The sequence below is a fragment of the Zonotrichia leucophrys genome, chromosome 15 (genome assembly GCF_028769735.1).
Source record: "Zonotrichia leucophrys gambelii isolate GWCS_2022_RI chromosome 15, RI_Zleu_2.0, whole genome shotgun sequence".
NCBI lineage: Eukaryota > Metazoa > Chordata > Aves > Passeriformes > Passerellidae > Zonotrichia > Zonotrichia leucophrys.
Genome location: NC_088185.1, coordinates 4,245,375 through 4,266,000, shown reverse-complemented (window position 1 = coordinate 4,266,000; position 20,626 = coordinate 4,245,375). Strand labels below are relative to the sequence as shown.

General features: G+C 59.8%; 3 protein-coding genes across 4 annotated transcripts; 2 read left to right on the top strand and 1 right to left on the bottom strand.

Moving 5' to 3' along the window:
• Positions 1 to 31: 31 nt before the first annotated feature.
• On the bottom strand, positions 32 to 4,894 carry TCHP (trichoplein keratin filament binding). Of its 2 annotated transcripts, XM_064726681.1 has the most exons (12): positions 4,634 to 4,890; positions 4,378 to 4,561; positions 4,174 to 4,230; positions 3,529 to 3,597; positions 3,169 to 3,327; positions 2,849 to 2,961; positions 2,477 to 2,543; positions 2,052 to 2,224; positions 1,754 to 1,835; positions 1,402 to 1,587; positions 1,242 to 1,331; positions 32 to 773 (listed from the first exon to the last, which is right to left on the bottom strand). In XM_064726681.1, the coding sequence occupies exons 1-12, from the start codon at positions 4,804 to 4,806 to the stop codon at positions 741 to 743; spliced, it is 1,386 nt and encodes a 461-aa protein (XP_064582751.1). In that variant the 5' UTR covers positions 4,807 to 4,890; the 3' UTR covers positions 32 to 740. The 2 variants fall into 2 exon arrangements, with proteins under 2 accessions (XP_064582751.1, XP_064582752.1); XM_064726682.1 differs by lacking the exon at positions 1,242 to 1,331 and having other exon boundaries at positions 4,634 to 4,894.
• A 1,008-nt stretch (positions 4,895 to 5,902) lies between these two features.
• Positions 5,903 to 8,677, top strand: GLTP (glycolipid transfer protein). The gene is made up of 5 exons (XM_064726815.1): positions 5,903 to 6,096; positions 6,783 to 6,844; positions 7,039 to 7,172; positions 7,629 to 7,779; positions 7,943 to 8,677. The coding sequence occupies exons 1-5, from the start codon at positions 5,994 to 5,996 to the stop codon at positions 8,123 to 8,125; spliced, it is 633 nt and encodes a 210-aa protein (XP_064582885.1). The 5' UTR covers positions 5,903 to 5,993; the 3' UTR covers positions 8,126 to 8,677.
• Positions 8,678 to 9,087: 410 nt separating this feature from the next.
• Positions 9,088 to 17,513, top strand: TRPV4 (transient receptor potential cation channel subfamily V member 4). Its single transcript, XM_064726798.1, has 16 exons — positions 9,088 to 9,132; positions 11,232 to 11,661; positions 12,604 to 12,776; positions 12,988 to 13,140; positions 13,251 to 13,391; positions 13,479 to 13,777; positions 14,205 to 14,384; positions 14,472 to 14,630; positions 14,738 to 14,830; positions 14,987 to 15,060; positions 15,148 to 15,313; positions 15,506 to 15,572; positions 15,780 to 16,093; positions 16,219 to 16,346; positions 16,535 to 16,656; positions 17,037 to 17,513. The coding sequence occupies exons 2-16, from the start codon at positions 11,312 to 11,314 to the stop codon at positions 17,168 to 17,170; spliced, it is 2,553 nt and encodes an 850-aa protein (XP_064582868.1). The 5' UTR covers positions 9,088 to 9,132; positions 11,232 to 11,311; the 3' UTR covers positions 17,171 to 17,513.
• The last annotated feature ends 3,113 nt before the right edge of the window (positions 17,514 to 20,626 follow it).

The following is a 20,626-nucleotide window of genomic DNA, read 5'->3' as shown; positions in this document are numbered from 1 at the left end:
AAATAATGTGGGCTTATTTGACTGCTGGTTCTCTAAAGATCTCTGGAAAGGTTTCTACTCTTGGGGAAAATGCTGCCAGTTTTTGTAACAGCTCCTTGTGCACTGTGACAGGACTGATGTCAGTCTGCAGTTGTGGATGGTAAGAGCAAGGAATGAACTGCAATAATCAACTCAATCTCCTCTCCTGTTCCTGCTGTAGTTTGCTCATGTAACAAAACCAAATCCTTGTTCAGGTTTCAATTATTCATTATTTATGAAACAAGTGAAAAACAATGGTTAAGTCTCCAGCACCTTCTGGAGAGGAAGTGGACAAGCACTGCTGCCCCAGCACACATGATCTGGCTGATTAGCAACGTACATTATTAATTAACTCCTCACAGTCCAATGAGTACCCAGGCACAGCCTGATTCTGCAAAGTGGGAGTCTGGCACAGCCCCACAGCTCTTCTTCCTGGGGAGACACAGATTCTTTGGTGGCTCAGGTCCACAGGGCCCTTGAATTTGCTGGGTTGCTTCAGCCTCTCATGTACTGAAATACATGAGCAGAACTCCAGAATGCAAAGTGAAGCAGTTCACTTCTTCACTTCTCTTCATTTTGGCCACAACTAATGTTTTCAGAAATCTACTGAGTCAAGTCTTGATCTCACTGTAGGCTATTCCAGAAGCACCATTATTTCAGGAGTTCCTTGAGTCCTCAGAGTTTTCTCTCTGTAGTCTGGAGCTGCATCTCATGCTCATTCCTCAGGTCCAGGCTGCTCTTGGGTAACTGTAGAACTAATGGGGTCAAAACAGAGATCAGCACAGGTTTATGGGCTCTGGAATTAATCTACAAACTCTTGAGGGTGCACAGGAGCTGATGGGCTGGGCAGGGGCTTTAGGTAGGGTTACTCACATTTGATTTTAGAGCCAGCAAAGCAGGGCAGTCAACAAAAACACTGAGCAGGGGACTTGCACTGTACCAACTGCACTAATGCAGCCAATAAATCCCTTTCAGCACTGAGCAACATTTGAGGCATTAGCAACACATCTACCTCAAAACTTCTTTAAAAATTAAGGCCTAATATTTATATATCAGCAAAAAAAGAAAAGAGAGAAGTGTAGAGCTCTGTGAGGGGAAGAAACAGCCCAGTGTTGTGCCCTAGCACTAGGATGACTAAAGCAGATCAGAGACAAGGATGCTTCCAAGATGGGCTCATGTGTTGGGGTGACCCCTGTGCCAGGGTGACCCTGCTGTGACCTTACCCTGCTGTGCCAGCCCTGCTTGGCCTCCAGGTGCTGCTGGGCTGATCCCTGCTGCTGCTGCTCCTCCTGTCCCAAGCTGTGCTCTGTGCCCTGTGCAGGGGGGATCGGGTGAGGTGGGGCAGCCTCAGCAGCCAGGTGTGCACTGGGGAGCTCAGCCTACCTGTGCCTGCAGCTCCCTCCTGTGGGCTCTCTGCTGCTGCTCCTCCTGCTCCTTGTCCCGACGAGTCCCTTCCTTGGCCTCCTCGAGTTCTCTGATCAGCTGCTCTCGATATTTAATGGATTCTGCTTGGGCCCTCCTGTTTAGCTCCATCTTCTCTTGGATCTGGCGCTGCCTGCCTGCAAGGACCTGTAAAAAGGGAGGGGATGGTTACACAGCTCCCAGGAAACACCAGACAAGCAAACAAATTCCACCCTGGTATGGAAGGCTCTAGCTCTCCAGAATGTGGTGGGCTACAAGTGGAATGATGGTTCCATTGAGCCAAGGGGGACACATCATCAACAGAGGTCATCACCTCACTCATCAGGCGATCTCTGGCCCCCTTCTCTCTTTCCCATTCTTCTTCCCTCTTCTCCCATATTTTTTTTGCTTCTTCCCTAAAGGAGAGAGGAGGAATTATCTCTGAGGTTAACCCCCCTGTAGACTCCACAGGCACAGACAAGCCATCCTGTGCTTTAGAGGAGACCTTGTGTTTGTTTTGTCCTGTGCCTGTTGGTGTGTCCATCCCACCTGTGCCTCTCAGTGACCCCCTGACCTGGAACATCCAGCACACATGGAGTCTTCAGGTGAGGTTCAGAGGTGGACAGACTCACCTGAAGATAGTCTCAAGCTCTGCTTCCCTCTCCTTTTCCAGCTGGAGCTGTTCCTCAATGACCTTCTTCATCCAGGCCACGTCTGCCACCGCCCGTCCCCGCCGTGGGCTCTGCCAGCTCTGATCCTCCTCCTCTTTCTCCAGGAGGGCTGATAAGATTTGCCTGTCTGCCTCCTGGAGAAAAAACCACGGGATTAATTATCCAAGAGCCTCCCAGCCTGTGTGCAGGGCTCCTCTAGGCATTACTGCTGACAGTGTCAAGGGTGTGCTCACTCCATCTGCTGCTTCCCCATGAGCTTTGTGCTCCAGCCCTGTGCACAAGCTGGAAGGGGCTCCCTGATCTGTAGGAATCAGAGGCAGACACAAACCACACACAACAAGTTTTTTCACCACACAGCATCTAGAAAGTACAAATGAATCTCTTACCAGCTCCTCCTGTACCTGCTGCGCTCGTCTCCTTAGCTGGACGTCACACTGATGCTTCAGAAAGCGACTGAAGGAGGAAAAAAAGCAAAATTAAAAAAAAAAATCAAACAGTATCACACTAACTCTAAAGCACCACATCATTGTACAGCAGCAGCTGGGGAGGTACATCTGTGACAATGAGGAACCTGCTACCAGAAACAAAAAGCAGTAACAGCACCAGTGCCTCTGCTCCTTGGCTGCTGTGGGCAAGTCCACTAAAACTCAGATATTTACATCCTGCCACTGCTACCTGGAATATCTTCTGGTGCCCCAAGTACTGCTGTGGGCACAGGAACAGACTCTATCCAGAACAAGCTCCACTTGATGTCCTACCCAAGCTCGCTCTTCCTTCGCTGCTCTTCCATTCGTTTCCTTTCTTCTTCCAAATTCTCCAGCTCCCACTGCTGCTTTAATAAATTCTCTTGTTCCTTTTTCAGCTTTGTTGCCTAAAAAGGAAAACACAAGCACCAAGAGAGAGTACAACATCCCAGAGAGCATGCTTGACCAGAGTTTGTACCCTGCTCTGCTCCTCTGCAGGCAGGGAAAACCCTCCCTGCAGTGCAAACGTGCAGAGAAGAGGTCAGGTCAGCCTTGCTCTATTTCCAAGTGAAGCAACAAATTCCTTTCTCCAGTGAGGAGAAAGTCAAGATTACCTTTGTCTCCTGCAGTTTCAGTTCCTCTATCTGCTGAAGCAAGGTTTTCTCCAGCTGAGGCTTCTCTTCCTCTTGGCTTGTTCTTTCCAGCGCTTCCCCTCGTGCCGTTTCATACTCGTTTTCATAACGTTTTTTCTCTTCAAGTTTGGTCACCTCTTCCTTTCTCAAATAAAAGAAAACAGCATTTCAGGTTAGCCTGACACAAAGAAACAGCTTCTGGCTCAGAAAATCCACAGAGCAGACTCCTGCAAGCTGTTAGTGCCCTTCCTGGCAGCAGCTCCTGTGGCACAAGTGTCACCCTCCACCCACACACATTTCAGAGTCCTCCCAGTGACCACAACACCAGGGCTGCCCCCATACCTTGTTTTGTTGTGTTAGCTGATCACCCCAAGCCTTCCCCACGTGCTTCTTGTGCAGCTCAGACTCTGCCTGGAAACACAACAGATGTAACAGGGCCATCAGTGCCAGAGGTTTTGTCCCCCAGGACCTTCCAGACTCTCTGGAGCAGCACCTGAAATCCCAGGAGGATCTGCCTCTGCAGATGTGGGCTCATCTGAGTGTCCAAGGTGCCCACCAGGTCCTGAGGGTCATTGTCACATGGGAAACACCACAGTGACAGTGACACAGGACAGTGATACTGTTGCAGCAGCACATGGGTGGAATAAAGAATGAGGAAGCACCACAGCATGGCAGGTAGCTGAGATATTAAGATTTACATTTTCTATACTATTTTTATTTTATGTGCCTAAGATATTTATATTATGAGCTCTAAAACTTTGTTCAGAGTCTAAACAGATTTCTGACATTTAAAAATACAGCTTTGATAGAACTTCTTAAAACTGTTTAAACTTAAACCCTTTCACTTCTTTGCCTTTCACTTATCAGAACTTGAGGCAGTTGCTGTGATGCAAGATGAGTGACCACAGTAGAGATATGATGCCTTTCAAGTTAATAACCCGTTTAATAAACACAAGGCAGCAGGGACTCAAGAGAAAGCAACATCACCTCTCGGAGCTCCGCGTTGTTTTTGTTCCAGTGCTCCTGCAGCGGCGGCTCAGCAAACTGGGAACACAGAGCCGGGTCAGGATACGGGAGTGCTCAGCATCCCAAACCCCGCCGAGGCTCACAGGGGTTCAGGGCTGGCAATTCCAGCAAGTCCCGCTGGTACAGCTGAAGCACGGGACGAGCAGGGCCGGGCCGCTCCCTCACCTTCCTCCCGCTCTCTCCGGGCCCGTCCCGCAGCTCCTGGCTCCGCATCCCGCCCCGCTGCCGCCGCTCCCGCAGCTCCGCCGCCAGCGCCTCCCGCTCCTCGCCCAGCAGCCGCCGCAGCCGCTCCCGCCGCCGCTCCAGCCGCGCCGCCGCCTCCTCCGCGTCCCGCCGCGCCGCCTCCGCGCTGCCGCACACACCGGCGCTGAGCGGGATCCCCGCACCGCCCCGCGACCCGCCGCACCGACCGCGGCCCTACCTGGGCGGGGGGACGCGGGGCTGGCTCCACCGCGCCTGCAGGGAGCAGGCGGCGGCGGCGCGGGCGAAGGCGCGGCTGGTGCTCTCCCACTGCTGCCGGCTGCGCTCCTGCAGCTCCCGCCGCTCGGCCGCCCAGCGCTCCGGGCCGCGGCCCCGCCGCAGCCACAGCGACATCGCAACGAGCCCGCCCGCGACGGCTCCCGCCGAGGGACACGGCGAGACGGGCTCCGCGAGCACGGAGGGAGGCGGGGACCGACGGAGGGAGGCGGGGAGAGAGGGACGGACGGGAGATGGAGCGGCGGCGGGGGTCGGTTGGCTCCGACCCGGCCCGGTTCCGCCGCGTCCCGAGCGCTCGCAGGATGTGCGGGTGCAGCCCTGTGCCGGCTCGGAGCGCGCAGCACCGCGGGGTTTGTGGCGCTGTGAATATCTCAGGGGTTAAAGGTTTCTGTTTCTGCCCGCCTTGGCAGGGCACCAGCGCGGCGCTGCCTGCAGCGAACCCAAGCGGAGCGGCCGCTGAGTGAGCCGGGACAGCCCGGGCACCGCCGGAGGGGCTCCGGGCATCCCGAAGTGAGCGCTGGACATCCCATGGCAGGCTCCGAGCACACTGGGGTGGGCTCAGGGTATCGCAGGCACCGCGGAACTGGTCCTGCACCCCAGGAAAGGCTTCAAGCGTCCCGGGAAGGACTACGGATACCACGGGAGTCTGGCAGCGGGGAGGGAGGCGGCACCAGCCTGCAGCCCCCGCCGGTGACCCGCAGCTCCCCGCACCCGCCTTGTATCCGCACCCGCCCTGCCAGGCAGCGATCGCTATCGCCCCACGACCAGTTTTTCCAGAATAACCGGTAAAAACACCGTATGTGGGGCCCTGCCACCGGCAAGTCCGCTCCCCACGCAGCGGACGGGCTGAGCCTCTCCCTCCGCTCCCACCTCTTCTTCACCTCTCCGTGTCCCCGCTCGGTGTCATTTTCCCACCCAACCCCTCACTGAGGTGTGTCATCACTCCCGCGCGTTGAGGTTTGTTTTCCATCTGTTCCCTATAAAATATTTATCTCCCGTGAATAATTAACGCCCGGCCCGCCTGGCGCTGGGAACGCGGCCGGGGCAGCGCACGGTCCCGGGCACGGCCAGGCCCCGAGTCTGAGGGGGCGAGGGGGGCGTGGTCTCCTCGTTGGGCTGAAAGTCCCGCCCCCCGCCGCTCCGACCAATGGTTGTGCATCGGCCGTACGGGTGATGCGCAGCCATTGGGTGGAGCGGCGGGGGGCGGAGCGTGGCGTGGGCGCGCTGCCGGGTTGGCCCCCGCTGCCTCAGAGCCCCCTCAACCGGGGAGCGGTGAGGGGGAAAGGGGGAGAGCTACGTCGGTCATGGCGCTGCTGCTGGAACACGAGTTCAAGCCGCTGCCGGCTGACAAGCAGATCGAGACTTTGCCCTTCCTGGAGGCCGTGGCGCACCTGCCGCCGTTCTTCGGTGAGACCGGGGTGGCCGGGGCTGGGAGATGCGGGCTTGGACCAGGCCTGCTGCGGGCTCAGCCGCTCCGGGTGCCCCCTCCCCGGTTCTGGGTGGTGACCCCCCCTACCTGATCCAGGGCTCACGCCGGGCTCGGCTGCTCTGCCAGGACCGGGGTTGCATCACGATCCTGTCAAACCCGCCGAGCAGCCCCGTGGGAAGCGTCCTGCCGTCCCCTGGAGCGCCCCATGCAGAGGCATCGCCCGGGGCAGGAGCTGCCGTCCCACCCATGGATCCCACCCCGTGTCGGGACACGGGTGGGTGTCGGCGTGGCCGCCCTCGTGGCACAGCGTGCCCGCTGCCCTCCACAATGTCAGCTATTGTGTGGCGGCTCGGTGGCAGCCCCGGAAGGGCAGGACGTGGGGCTGCGGACGGGCAGTGTCCGGTGCCGGTCAGGCTGTTCCAGGATGTTCTGCCAGGGCTGTGTCCCGCAGCCACGGGGATTGGAGGTCACTGGTGGGGCTGCAGTAGGTGGCAGGGCTGTCCCAAGGGCCAACAGCCGTGTATGAAGCTCAGAGAAGCTCAGAGATCCCTTTCTAGCCTCAGTGCCCGGGCTGTGCTCAAAGTGAAACTTGTTGGTTATGGGAAGTGTGTGGTGTCCCCTGTGTCACCAATGTCTAATTGTCCTCCCTCCCTTGTCTGCACAGATTGCCTGGGTACTCCCATCGTTTACTCGCCAGTCAAAGCAGACCTGACTGGAAATATCAAGGTAGGAAGGGACTCAGGAGGGCTCAGAGAGGAGAATCCCTGGGGAGAGATGCTGTGGGACTGGAGGTGTTTCAAAAGGCTTTTCTTCCTGTGGGGACTTTGGGCTCAGCAGTGGCTCACCCGGTCACAGTTTATCCCCAAAGCTCCTGCTCAAAGTCCCTGCTCCCAGGTGCCAATCCCCTTTTCTGCCCTCAGAAAATCCGGGCGGTTTATGACTCCAACCCTGCCAAGTTCAAAACTCTGCAGAACATCCTGGAGGTGGAGAAGGAGCTGCACGGCTCAGCCTGGCCCAAGATAGGCGCGACGCTGGCACTGATGTGGTTGAAAAGGTGATTCACGGCGTCGGGAGCTGCTGTGGCTCTGTCCCGGCATGTGGGGAGCTGGAGAGCTCCAAATGGAGCCTGCGTGGGCTGGGCTGGGCCCTGTGGGCTGGGGCTGGGCAGCTGGGAGTGGGGTGCTGTATTTGGGGAGCACAGCTGTTGGGAACCCCCTCCTCAAATCTCCACCTCGGGAATGCACAGGGGAATTCAAGCTCAGAGCATGAGCCCACAAATTGGACAGGTCAGGGCTTGGAGGATCCATGGGGCTGCACCTGCCCAGCTCAGCCCTGAGCCCTGGCCTCACCTGGGGGTTCCATCCTGCCCTGGGGGCTCCATCCTGCCCTTCTCTCTCTCTCTTCCCTGGATGGACACACTGGGGCAGTGACAGACACTTGGAAACACCAGGCTGGAATCTGGGAAGCAGCACCCACTTCCCTGAGCCCAACATCTCTGCTCTTCTCCCAGGGGTCTGAAATTCATTCTGGTGTTGCTGCAGAGCATCTCTGACGGCGAGAGGGATGAGGAGCATCCCAACCTCATCCGAGTGAACGCCTTGAAGGCTTACGAGATCGCGCTGAAGAAATACCATGGCTGGATGCTGCAGAAGCTCTTCACGGTGAGCATCCCCTCCCTCTCCAAGCACCCAGTCACCATCCCTAAGGCTGTTCCCATGCACTGACAAGTGTCTGGAGAGCCCACAACATTGGCACATAAGAATAACCCCACCCATGGTCTCTGCTGGGTTTGTGGGAGTCAAACACCCTCTCCCTGTTTTATAGGGCTCGGTCTATGCTCTTCCCTACAAATCAGATTTGCTGAAGGCTTTGGAGAAGGGCAAAGAAGTCAAGGAAGAGGAAAGCATAGAAAAAATCCACCAGTTTCTCGCCAGGGTCACTCCAATCCTGGATGCAATTTATGAGATGTACACAAAGATGAACGCTGAGCTGAGCTACAAAGCCTAAAGCTGGCACAGGATTGGCACAGATTAAATAACGTGTGATGGGTGTTCCCTATGTCTTCATCACTGAGGCAGCTGGGGCGGCTCCCAGCTCTCCGGTGACTTTGATTCCTCTCTGGATCTGCAGTGGATAATGTCTTTTCTAACCAAAAAATTAACAGTAATTAACTTTCTATTAAGAATACGGCAATAAAACAATTGTGGGTGTCACCCTTGGATTTCCCAAGAGGAAGAACAAGTGTTTCTAGTCCCAAGCCCTGGATTCCTGTCTCCAGTGGGGCAGGGAATGAAATGTCCTGCTGATGAATGAAGTGGCACTCGGGCTGTGCCTGGAACCCACCGACGGGCACCTCGTGTTGATTGGCACTGGATTGTCCGGAATGATGCCCGTGGAGGAGGAGCTGATGACTTTCCTGGGTGATCCCAACTCCTCCAAGTGCTGGCCTGGGATCAAGCCCCAGTGCTGGGATTCAGAAACCAGGGACTGTCCCCGTGGTGTTTGCGGTGCCTTATGAGCCCCAGGAGCAGCAATTAATAAAAACTGACAGTACCCGTGGCCTGGGAGCCTCATTTGGGGCTGAAAGAGTGTTTGGGGAGGTTGTTTTAGGGAAGGTGTTTTGGGGCTGGGCTGTTTTGGGTAGGGAAATTCGGGTTTTTTTTTTCCTAGGGGAGCTGTTTTGGAGCCGCTCCTGGGAGGCTGTTTTGAAACTGTGTCCTAGGAGAGCTGTTTATGGGAGGGGTTTTGGAGCTGTTCTTCGGGAGGGCTGTGCCAGAGACGTTTTTCCTCGGGGGGCTTATTTTTTTTGAAGGGTATTTTGGGAGGGCTGTTCCTTGAGGGCTGTTTGTGGCCGGTGCTCCCGGAGGCGGGCGGGGGCCGATCCCGAGGGCGGGTCCCGGTGGCGCCTCCGCCGCTGGAGCCGGGGCCGGGGCGGGGAGGGGCCGCTCTGGGGACCGGCCCCGGGCGACTCGGCGGCGCCGGAGCCTACGGGACTTTCCACGGGACCTTTGGCGGTACGGAACCGGGGCAGCGGGAAAGGGGGGCACCACCGCGAGTGCGACGGGCCGGGACACGGGCACCGGGGCTGGATGGAGCCGCCGGTGCGGGGACGCGGAAACGGGCGGGATGGGGAGCACACGGCGTGCGGGGCAGGATGGAGACCCCAGGTCGAGGGCTGAGCTGGGCAGGGCAAGGTGGACCCTCATGGATGCGTCGGCAATGTCCGGACAGCCTGGGGACTCGTGATCCGAGATTGAGGTGCTGGGTGGGTTTTGAGGAGGGGGCTCCCACCGGCATCGAGCCCCCCATGCTGCCCACACCCAGCTCCCGGCTGTTGCCGAGGTGAGCACAGCAGTGAGGATGATTTTGGGAAGCAGCTACATCACTCAGGATGAGGATTTCCGACTAGAACTCGCTGTGGTTTCAGTGATTCACTCCCACCCTTAATCACCCTTTAATGCCATGGGACACCCTCCCTGCCACCCACCCGTGGATATCCCCGCACGTCCCGGCGTTGGTGACATCCCCGTGGTGGGCAGGAGTGGGCACTGACTGGGGACACTGGTCCAACTGGGAGGTTGGGATGCTGGGAAGAGGTGGGAGCACAGGTGGGGTTTGTGTTGGATGCAAGAGCTGTGCCTTGACTCAGTTATTCCATGAGGTGAGGAAGTTTGAAACATCCAAACCCAAATAACCCAGGGGCCAAATCAAACCCCTGTGACAGCACCTTTCCTGGCAGCACCGGGGCTGACGGCACCAGCCCGGAGTCCCTCATTCCCCACAAAATCTTCAGTCCTGGCTGGTGACAGCAGGTGTGGGACAGCCCGTGTCACATCCAGGTTTTCCCTAAAGCCGCATTTTTCGGGTTCCAGCACAGTTGGGACAGGTCAGGTGCTCCATCCCCATTCCCAGCCCGCAGGGAATTGCTTGGCAATTCCCTTGTCCAAGGTCAAGCCGGCCATGCGAGGGCTCCTGTTTGCCTGGGGTCGGGATGTGGGACCTGCGGGCTTTGGCAGGTGCTTGTGGAATTTCTTGCAGAGACGGGGATGGCAGGAAAGTCAGCAAAGAGGAGAATCTGTCAGCTCTGTGTCCCCTAGAGCTGCACTGTCCTGGGTGTCCCCCAGCCCCACTGGGTGTCCCCAAGGGTGGCAGGGAGAGGGGGCTGCTGCCTCAGTCCTCCCTGTCGCTACAGGGTTTGGGGCCGTTTGCCACCTCATCCCCCGTGCCCACCGTGTGGCTGCCAGTACCCTGTGCCTCATTCGAGCCCTTTCCCCGGCCGGGCTGCCCTCCCGACAGGGCCCAGCCTGCCCCTGTGGTTGTCGCACAGAGCTTCAGCCCAGCACTAAATGACACGTTTCCCGCTGCTTTTTCCGTCCCGGGAGGGCTGAGCTCCCCGCGGGCAGGAGCCGTGCTGAGCCCTGACGCTGCTCAGGGTTTCTCCGGAGGGTTTCGGTGGGAAGCGGGGCTGGGGGAGTGCCTGGGGTCAGTCACCTGTCCGTGCCGCGGACGTGGCGGGCAGGACGCGGTGACACGGTACAGCGCTCTGCTGGCACGCCTCTCCTTCATCCCCACGTCCCTCTGGGTAACCTAAACCCGTAATTTCTTGTCCCAGCCGCTGTTCCTGCCCCCCCGTGCTGCTCCCGTCCCCTCCCGGTGCCCAGATCCGCGTCCCACCGCGCCCCCCTGGCTTGGGGAGCATCAGGAGCAGCCCTGGCCCCGCTCCCAGCCCCGCTGCGGTGGCAGCTCCTGCTGCCTCTGGGCGCTTCCTTGGATGTGGGGAGTATCCCAAGGAATGTTTTCTTTCCTTGGGCGGCAGATCGCAGCGCACAGGGTCTGCTCTGTGCCCTGTCCTGGGCTGCACCCCGGCTGACCGCAGCGGGGCCGGGCTCGCCCTCGCCCAGCGCGGCAGCGCCGCAGCCCGAGGGGCCCCCGCAGACGTGAGGGGTCCCCGCAGAGGGTGGGTGGGTGCCGAGCAGAGCCGGGACAAGGCAGGACCGGCCGGGAGATTCTGAGTTACAACCGGTCCCAACCTCTGCCAGGGTGGGTGTGGGAGCTGTCCCGCCGCGGGGAAAGGATGGGGAGGGTATTTTGACACGGGGTTTTCCTCTGCCAGGTCTCCTGCTCTCGTGGAAGGAGCCGGGGGTGACAGCCAGCCAGGCGGGTCAGCCGTGCCCGTCCCTCCGGGCAGGGACCATGGCAGACAGCGATGCCGCGGAGGGCGCGGGGGAGGACGGCTCCCTGCAGAACGAATCCTTCCCGCTCTCCTCTCTGGCCAACCTGTTCGAGAGCGAGGACACCCCGAGCCCCGCCGAGGCAGCCCGGGGTGCCCCCGGCGCCGGCGATGGAAAGCAAAACCTCCGCATGAAATTCCACGGGGCCTTTCGCAAAGGCGCCCCGAAGCCCATGGAGCTGCTGGAGGCCACCATCTACGAGTCCCCCGTGGTCCCCGCGCCCAAGAAAGCCCCCATGGATTCCCTGTTCGACTACGGCACGTACCGCCACCACCCCAGCGAGAACAAGCGCTGGCGCAGGAGGGTCGCGGAGTGAGTACGGAACACCCGGATGGGGATGGGGACGTTCTGCTGGGGACACCCCCCATGGGGATGGGGACGTTGACACCCCGGTGGGGATGAGGATGTTCTGTTGGGGACATCTCGGTGGGGATGGAGACGTTCTGTTTGGGACATGGGGGGACCTCCGAGCGGCACTTTGGGGTGCTTTGGGCAGAGGTGCTGCGCACAGGGAGCAGCTCCCAGCGGGTCCCAGTGGCCGTGCTGTGCCGTGGAGCGGCTCCGCAGCCCTCGGTATCGGGAGAGCGCTCCCCTTCCCCCTTACGGACACCATGAAAGAGGCTCTGTGCGCCCGGCCGCTCCCCTGGCCGGTGCGGCCGTCTGGCTGCGGCATGAAAAGGCTTTTCAGGAGAGCCTCCACCCTGCCCGCGCCAGGAAACCGGAGCCGGGGGGGGCAGCCCGCGGCCGGACGCACAATGCCCCTCTGTGCCGGGCACCTGGGGCGGCCCGCCAGTGTCCCCACCCAGGGGTGCAGCCGCCTTAGGAGAGCGGGTGGAGGGGGCCGGGATGCCCCATGAGCCCTCAGACTGGAAGTCACCGGCTGGAGCAGCCGCCAAACGTCCTGCCCCCATTCCCAATGCACGGAGCTACCCCCGGTCCGTCCCCCCCGCTCTGATGCCGACTGCTCCGACCGGTCTGGCTTCACCCGTGGTGCCGGAGCGTGACCAAACCCGCAGCTTGTCCCTGCTGGGGGGCACAGCTGGGGCTCCAAGCGCTGCAGCACCTGGGTGGGAGCTGGAAAGAGCTGGCAAGGCACCAGGAGCACGGGGCTGCTGTGGACGGGGATGCTGCCCTGGCCTCACCGGTGACCCCGGGAGGTGTCCCCAGTGGCTGAGCACCCTCCAGCTCGTCGCACAGGTGGGGGAAGCCGAGGAAGCGGCTCCTGTTTTCCCAGCGCTGGCGTTTCCCCCGCAGGAAGCAGCCGCCCGCCGCAAAGGGGCCGGCTCCCGACCCGCCCCCCGTCCTCAAGGTCTTCAACAGACCCATCCTCTTCGACATCGTGTCCCGGGGGTCTCCGGCCGGCCTGGATGGGCTGCTCTCCTTCCTGCTCACCCACAAGAAGCGCCTGACAGATGAGGAGTTCCGAGGTGAGAACCTCGCTGTTCCTTGCCCTGCTGCCAGGGCTGGGCTGTGACCCCTGGCGATCCCTGTGTTCCTGAGGGATGGGGATGCACAGCTCCAGCATGGCTGTGCCGCGATCCCTGTGTTCCTGGGGAATGGGAATGCGCAGCTCTGGCATTGGGAACCGGGGCCCTGAGGGGTTTGCCCTGGCCCCCTCTCAGCACCCTCCACTCGCAGAGCCCTCCACGGGAAAGACCTGCCTGCCCAAAGCCCTGCTCAACCTGAGCGGGGGCAAGAACGACACCATCCCCGTGCTGCTGGACATCGCCGAGAAGACGGGAAACATGCGGGAGTTCATCAACTCGCCCTTCAGGGACGTCTACTACCGAGGTGGGGGACACTGGGGTGGTTCAGGGACCGGAGAAGGCACCTGGGGAGGCTGGGACACGGGGGGGAAATTGCAGGGACAAGGCGGTGGCTGACGGGCGGTGCTGGCACAGGTCAGACAGCCCTGCACATCGCCATCGAGCGCCGCTGCAAGCACTACGTGGAGCTGCTGGTGGAGAAAGGAGCGGATGTCCATGCCCAGGCCCGCGGCCGCTTCTTCCAGCCCAAGGGCGAGGGCGGCTACTTCTACTTCGGTGAGCAGGGGAGGACCCGGGGGGATGGATGCACCCTGAGGTGTCCCCGCAGCGGGGAAAGGGGTGACAGGTGCTGTGTCCCCGCAGGTGAGCTGCCGCTGTCGCTGGCCGCCTGCACCAACCAGCCGCACATCGTGCACTACCTGACGGAGAACGGGCACAAGCAGGCGGACCTGCGGCGCCAGGACTCCCGCGGCAACACGGTGCTGCACGCCTTGGTGGCCATCGCCGACAACACCCGCGAGAACACCAAGTTTGTCACCAAGATGTACGACCTGCTGCTCGTCAAGTGCGCCAAGCTCTTCCCCGACACCAACCTGGAGGCGCTGCTCAACAACGACGGCCTCTCCCCGCTCATGATGGCAGCCAAGACCGGCAAGATCGGGGTACGGTGTCCCCTCCGTCTTGGGGACGTCTCCCTGCTGTCGCTGCTGAGCCCCATCACACTCAGTGCATGCACGACTTCTCTCTGCAGATGCTGGTGGAAACCTGGATGTGCAGCCCTATTAACCCGGCTAATTAACACCCCTTTGCGTTCTGGCCCTTTCCCAATTAACTCCAGACCCTCACCAGTCCATCTTTTCCCCTGGCCTGCCCTTGGCCTCTGGGGGGGCAGGCAGGGGAGTCACCAAAAGCTGCAGCATCCTGCGGGGCTCTGACAGTGCCTGCATCACCCCAGGAGCACCTGGGAGCACCCTGAGCCCACTGGGGTGCAGGGAGGGGGTTGGGGCTGCACCCAGGATGGGTGGGAGGAGAGCAGAGTGGGGCCAGGTCTGTGGGTAGCAGTCCTCCCTCCACCCCTCCCTCTGGCAGATCTTCCAGCACATCATCCGGAGGGAAATCACGGATGAGGACGCCCGGCACCTCTCCAGGAAGTTCAAGGACTGGGCCTATGGCCCTGTCTACTCCTCCCTGTACGACCTCTCCTCGCTGGACACCTGTGGGGAGGAGGTGTCCGTGCTGGAGATCCTCGTCTACAACAGCAAGATCGAGGTGTGCAGGGCTGGGGGGGCACCCTGGGAGGGGTCTGGGGGGCACTGGGTGTCCCTGTCCCCTCTGCCAGCAGCCATTTCCCACCAGAACCGCCACGAGATGCTGGCTGTGGAGCCCATCAACGAGCTGCTGAGGGACAAGTGGCGCAAGTTTGGGGCTGTCTCCTTCTACATCAGCGTGGTCTCCTACCTCAGCGCCATGATCATCTTCACCCTCGTCGCCTACTACCGCCCCATGGAAGGCCCTGTGAGTCCCCAGGCTGGCACAGCCCTGCCTGGCAGGGGGGTCTGGCAGGGCTCTGTGCCAGGGGATGGGGCAGCAGCTCAGCTCTGTTCTCTGTCCTCTCCCCACAGCCGCCCTACCCCTACACCAGCACCGCCGACTACCTGCGCCTGGCCGGGGAGATCATCACCCTCCTCACTGGAATCCTCTTCTTCTGCACAAATGTCAGTGTGGCAAGGCAGGGGGTCCTCCCCTGGCACCTCTTTGGGGTCTCCAGGGGTGACAGCCCCGTCCCCTGAGGCACCCACCCCTGCCAAAGTGGCCCCAGCCATGGGGACCCTGCCCCTCGAGACCCTTCACCCTCTGCCTCTCTCCCGCAGATTAAAGACCTGTTCATGAAGAAGTGCCCAGGTGTGAACTCCTTCTTCATAGATGGCTCCTTCCAGCTGCTCTAGTACGTGGGGAACCCCCAGGGCCACCCTGAGCCACTGTAACCCCCGCAGGCTCGTGGCTGCAGGGTCTGACCCCAGCTCTCCTGCAGCTTCATCTACTCGGTGCTGGTGATTGTCACGGCGGGGCTGTACCTGGGGGGCATCGAGGCCTACCTGGCTGTCATGGTCTTTGCCCTGGTCCTGGGCTGGATGAACGCCCTGTACTTCACCCGTGGCCTCAAGCTGACAGGGACCTACAGCATCATGATCCAGAAGGTCTGGTGGGGTCTTGTCCTTCTCCAGGGGTGATGCTCCTGTGGAATTACAGCCTCAAGAGGTCCCTGCAGGCTTTGTGAAGGGTTCCTGTGGCTCTCCACTGGGCTGGGAGCAGGGCAGTTGTGCCAGTGGCACAGCTTGGTGATGATGCTGTGGTCCAGCACACCTCACCCTGCTCTCCATCACTTTCAGATCCTCTTCAAAGACTTGTTCCGCTTCCTGCTGGTCTACCTGCTCTTCATGATTGGCTATGCATCAGGTAACCAGGGGAGGGACAAGCCCTGTGGCTCAGCCTGGCTGGGCAGGGGGCTGCAGACCCCCAGCTCTATCCCACCTGCCCACAGGCTCAGCCTTTGCCTCCTGCCATGGTGGGGAAGGTCTCAGCCAGCATGGAGCCAAGCTGGGGCCCATTGTGGATCCTGTCCTTGTCATTGCCCCTGTGAACTCACTGTCCCTTCTCCCCCAGCCCTGGTGTCCCTCCTCAACCCGTGTCCCAGCAGTGAGTCCTGCAGCGAGAAGTCCAACTGCACAGTGCCCACCTACCCGTCCTGCCGGGACAGCCAGACCTTCAGCACCTTCCTGCTCGACCTCTTCAAGCTCACCATCGGCATGGGCGACCTGGAGATGCTCGAGAGCGCCAAATACCCCGGCGTCTTCATCATCCTCCTCGTCACCTACATCATCCTCACCTTCGTGCTCCTGCTCAACATGCTTATCGCCCTCATGGGCGAGACCGTGGGCCAAGTCTCCAAGGAGAGCAAGCACATCTGGAAGCTGCAGGTACCACCACATCTGGGCGTGGTGGGATGGGGGCTGCAGGAGCCACCTGTGCCTGGGGAGCTGCAGCATTGAGGTCCATGGGAGAGGCTGCTCCATGCTCAGGCAGTCCCTGGTGTCCCTGGCAGTGGGCCACCACCATCCTGGACATCGAGCGCTCCTTCCCGGTGTTCCTGAGGAAAGCTTTCCGCTCGGGGGAGATGGTCACTGTGGGGAAGGGCACGGACGGGACCCCCGACCGCCGCTGGTGCTTCAGGTAAAGGTGGGCGCCCTCGGGGGCTGGGGAGCAGCTGAGCCTCTCCCAGCAGCATTTTGGGGGGTTGGCACCGTGCAGCACTCATTTTCTGGGTGCTTTGTAGTGGTCTGTAACTGGCATTGCTGGTGGGTGCTGGAGGTCCTGCCCCAGCTCCCGTGCAGCCCCTGTGGGTTTGACCTTCCCCACAGGGTGGATGAGGTGAACTGGTCCCACTGGAACCAGAACCTGGGCATCATCAGCGAGGACCCGGGCAAGAGTGACACGTACCAGTACTACGGCTTCTCCCACACTGTGGGCCGGCTGCGGAGAGGTGAGCACCCCTCTGTGGGCTGGGACATCCCTCAGGATGCTGCTGGCAGCCTCTGATTACCCCCAGGAGCAGATTTGGGGGCTGGGACATCCCTCAGGATGCTCCTTGCAGCCTCTGATGAGCCCCAGGAGCAGATTTGGGGGCTGGGACATCCCTCAGGATGCTCCTTGCAGCATCTGATGAGCCCCAGGAGCAGACCTGGGGGCTGGGACATCCCTCAGGATGCTCCTTGCAGCCTCTGATGAGCCCCAGGAGCAGATTTGGGGGCTGGGACATCCCTCAGGATGCTCCTTGCAGCCTCTGATGAGCCCCAGGAGCAGATCTGGGGGCCTGGCGAGCAGCCACAAGTGGTCTTTGTCCATCTCCCACCCTCTCCACAGATCGGTGGTCGACCGTGGTGCCCCGCGTGGTGGAGCTGAACAAGAGCTGCCCTCCGGAGGAGGTGGTGGTGCCCCTGGGGAGCATGGGCGCGGCGGAGCGGCGGCACGGCCATGCCCCGAGCTCCCCGCTCTAGCACGGCAGCACCGGCAGCCCATGGACTCTGCCCGGGCCCTGGAGCGGCTCCGGGATCGCCGCTGGGCTGGCTGGATGGTGCTTGTCTGCTCCTCAGGGATTCCTGCAGCCTCTGTCCCCTCCGGTGTCCTGCCTGGATGGGGATGCCTGGCGCTGCCCTGGTCTCGGCTCTCACCGAGCGCCACCGCTTCACCTCGCCGTGCCGGGGCCGTGCCGTGCCGTGCCAGGGCCGGGCCGTGCCGGGAGCCTCGGGCCGGGCTGGGGAGCACGGCCCCCGCCGAGGCCGATGGTTTTGCCACAGAGTTTTGCACAAGGTTTATACGGTTATTTATTTAGTAATAAAGACTGACGCGCCACCGCCGTCTCCTCCCGGTGCTGAGTGATTCCACGTGGGACAGCGAGGATGGCGGCAGGGTTTGGAGAGGGATAGGATGGAGGAGCTGCCTGCCCCCAAATTCTAACCAAGCCAAACCGTGCTGAGCCGTGCCGTGCCTTTGGGCAGGGTCACCCATCGGGCTGAGCTCAGGTGTGGTGCAGGGCCATGGTGTGCAGGGATGTGATGATGCACAGGTGTGACAATTGTATACAATGCACAGGTGTGACACACGGATATGATGCACAGGTTAAAGGGAGTTAAGGAAAAGAGAAATTAAGGAAATAAAATCACAGAATCCACGTGAAAGTAATGGATAGGGCAGGGATGTTATGATGCACAGGTGTGGTACACGGTTATGGTGTACAGGTGTGACACATGGATATGATGCACAGGTGTGACACAGGGATGCAATGCGCAGGTACAGTGCACAGTTATGATGTACAGGTGTGGTGCAGGGATACGATGCACAGGTGTGACACATGGATATGATGCACAGGTGCAGTGCGGGGATTTGATGATGTACAAGTGTGACGGGTATGATGCGATTCAGGTGTGATTCAGGGATACGATGTACCGGTGCAGTACACGGTTACGATGCACAGGTGTGACACTCGGTGACAATGTACAGGTGCAGTACACGGTTACGATGCCCAGGTGCCGTGCGGGGCTGCAGTTCGCGCTCTGTCCACTGGAGGGCGGCACACACCGCGCGATGCGGGCCCGGTCCCGGTCCCGCCGGGCTGACCCCGCGCCCCGAGCGCAGCGCTGGGGCCGCTACCGGACAGCGGCAAACCAGCTGTCCTCATCCCCATAACATCCGAACCCCATCCCTTCCCATCCCTAGCCCATCCCCGTGGGTCCCCATGCCATTCCCATCCTCAGCCCATCCCATCCATCACCCCTTTCTGCTACTCCTTTCCTCCTCATCCTCCCTGCCACCTGCCGTGGTGAGCATTCCTTTAACAGCTGGACATGGTGCAGGTGTGAAGGAGCACTTTAGGTGGGCACCAGTGGCATGGTGACACGGTGACACTGACAGAGACCCTGGCCAGGGCCTGGGGACAGCCCTGCTCTCTCGGCAAACGCTTTAGCAGCAGAGGGGACGCTTCATCTTCCAACTCGATGAGTCGCCGTCAGCGTTAACGGCACCGTCTCCGTTTAAATGTGATTTACATACATCTCTCATATCGTGGTTTAAGTATTTCCCCAGGGTGAGGGATGAATATGTTTCATTATCGCTCCTTGGGAGAGGCGGAGGTGGCGGCTCCTGCTCCGCAATCGAACGAGGAGCTGAGCTGCTCTGCTTCTAGGCTGGATCTTGGGTGAAAACAATGAACTTGGCTTTCACCTGACTGGGTCTGCAGTGGGCAGTCCTGGCTGGGCCGTGTGTGGTGGCTGGGGAGCCCTGGAGCAGGACTCAGCCAGAGATGGGCTCAGCACCGTGGCTGCCCCCAGCTGCAGCGACAGAGATGGGATTTTCCAGTAAAATGAGACATAAACCCATTTTCTCCCCTCCCGAGCAGATCTTAATGCCCCAAAGCCAAGAGGCCACATATCAGTGAGCTCTGAAAAGATTTGGGCTGTGGGAAGGACAGCTGTCATCAAGCCCCTGCATCATCATCATCATCATCATCATCACTCTGCACCCTGCGGTGGCTCTGTGAGGACGGTGCCACCACAGCCACCATGGTGAGATCCCAGCACAGGAGGCCTCTGCCACCTTCAGGGGTTGATTTTGGCCCTTTTACCCCCAAGCCTGGAGCTGTTTCAGCCTCAGCTGGTGAACGGGGGGTGCTTGGCCCCCTCCCCGCGCCGCCCTGCCCTGCCAGAGATGACAAACCCAACAAAGGGAAGAGAAAAGCACTTGTCATCCAGAATGCGGAGCGTGGAAGCAAATTTATTTTTAGATAAATCTAAAGCTTAATTTGTGAAGCTAATATCAATCAAAATGAGAGATGGGTTTTTTTAAGTCCTTTTGCAGCCGCGCAATTTATACTGCCTGTCTCTCCTCCTCGCTCCCAAACAGCAAAGGCAGCCGCTAAGTTTAATATCAGCCTCAGTGCACGCCTGCCTTAGAAATTTGTGTTATTATTGGTATTATTATTGGGATAATTTGAATAGGAGGGTATTTGTGAGCCAAAAGCAGCATAGCTTCCTTCAGTGTGTTCTCACAGTGCTCGTGGGTGCTGTGCCCCATGGAATGGGAGGGCAATGGGCTGTGGTGGGATGTACTCGGGTGTCCCTGCCCCATCTCCCACCAGTGTCTGTGCACATTTTTGGCTCCCCCAGTGCTCACCTGCACCTGGCAGACCTGGCACTGCAGCAGGTGCCCACCAAGGAGGAACCCATTCGTTTTGCATTCCACACTTGAAGCCTCCCCCAGCAAAATCCTCCTCCCAAGGAGTGATCTGAGGGCAGAATTAACCTGCTAAATAATAAAAACCCCCGCACACCTCCTAATGAAATGTAATGACTTGGAGACCCGCAAGATGGATCGCGCCGTCGCTCCCAGCCACTCGCCCTGATTTATGGCGAGCTGGGGAATCTGATGGAGGCAGCGCTAATGAATCCTCCTCCCACAGGCACCACTGAGGGAGCAAAGTTTCTCCTGGAGCCCCCAGCACGGCTCCGTGCACCCCAGCCTTTGTAGAGCCCCCTTTGGTTCAGGGGCTCCCCTGCACAGAGGCCCCGCTGTGCTCCAGCCTCACATTCCTTTGATGTGGCATCTTTTTAATGACAAAGATCTGAGCAGAGATCTTCCTCCAGACGGAATAATTTTAACGCGCAGGCAGGCAGTGGCACCCCCCCCATCAGCAGTGTTAACCTCTGTGAAAATTTCCTTTTGTCCCAATTTCTCTTTGTTCCCCGGATCGGCTGTCACTGCTCGCTGCTGCTGGTGACAGAGAGATCCCCTCCTGGCGTGCCACAAATACCGGCGGAGCCACGCGCGCCCTTGTGGGGCAAAGGAGCAAAGGAGACGAGTGGAGCTGCCAGCCCTGGCCTCAGCCATGGCCATGGGACAGCTCCAGGCACGTGGCTGTGTCCCCATCATCATACCTGTCCTTGTCCTCATCCCATCCC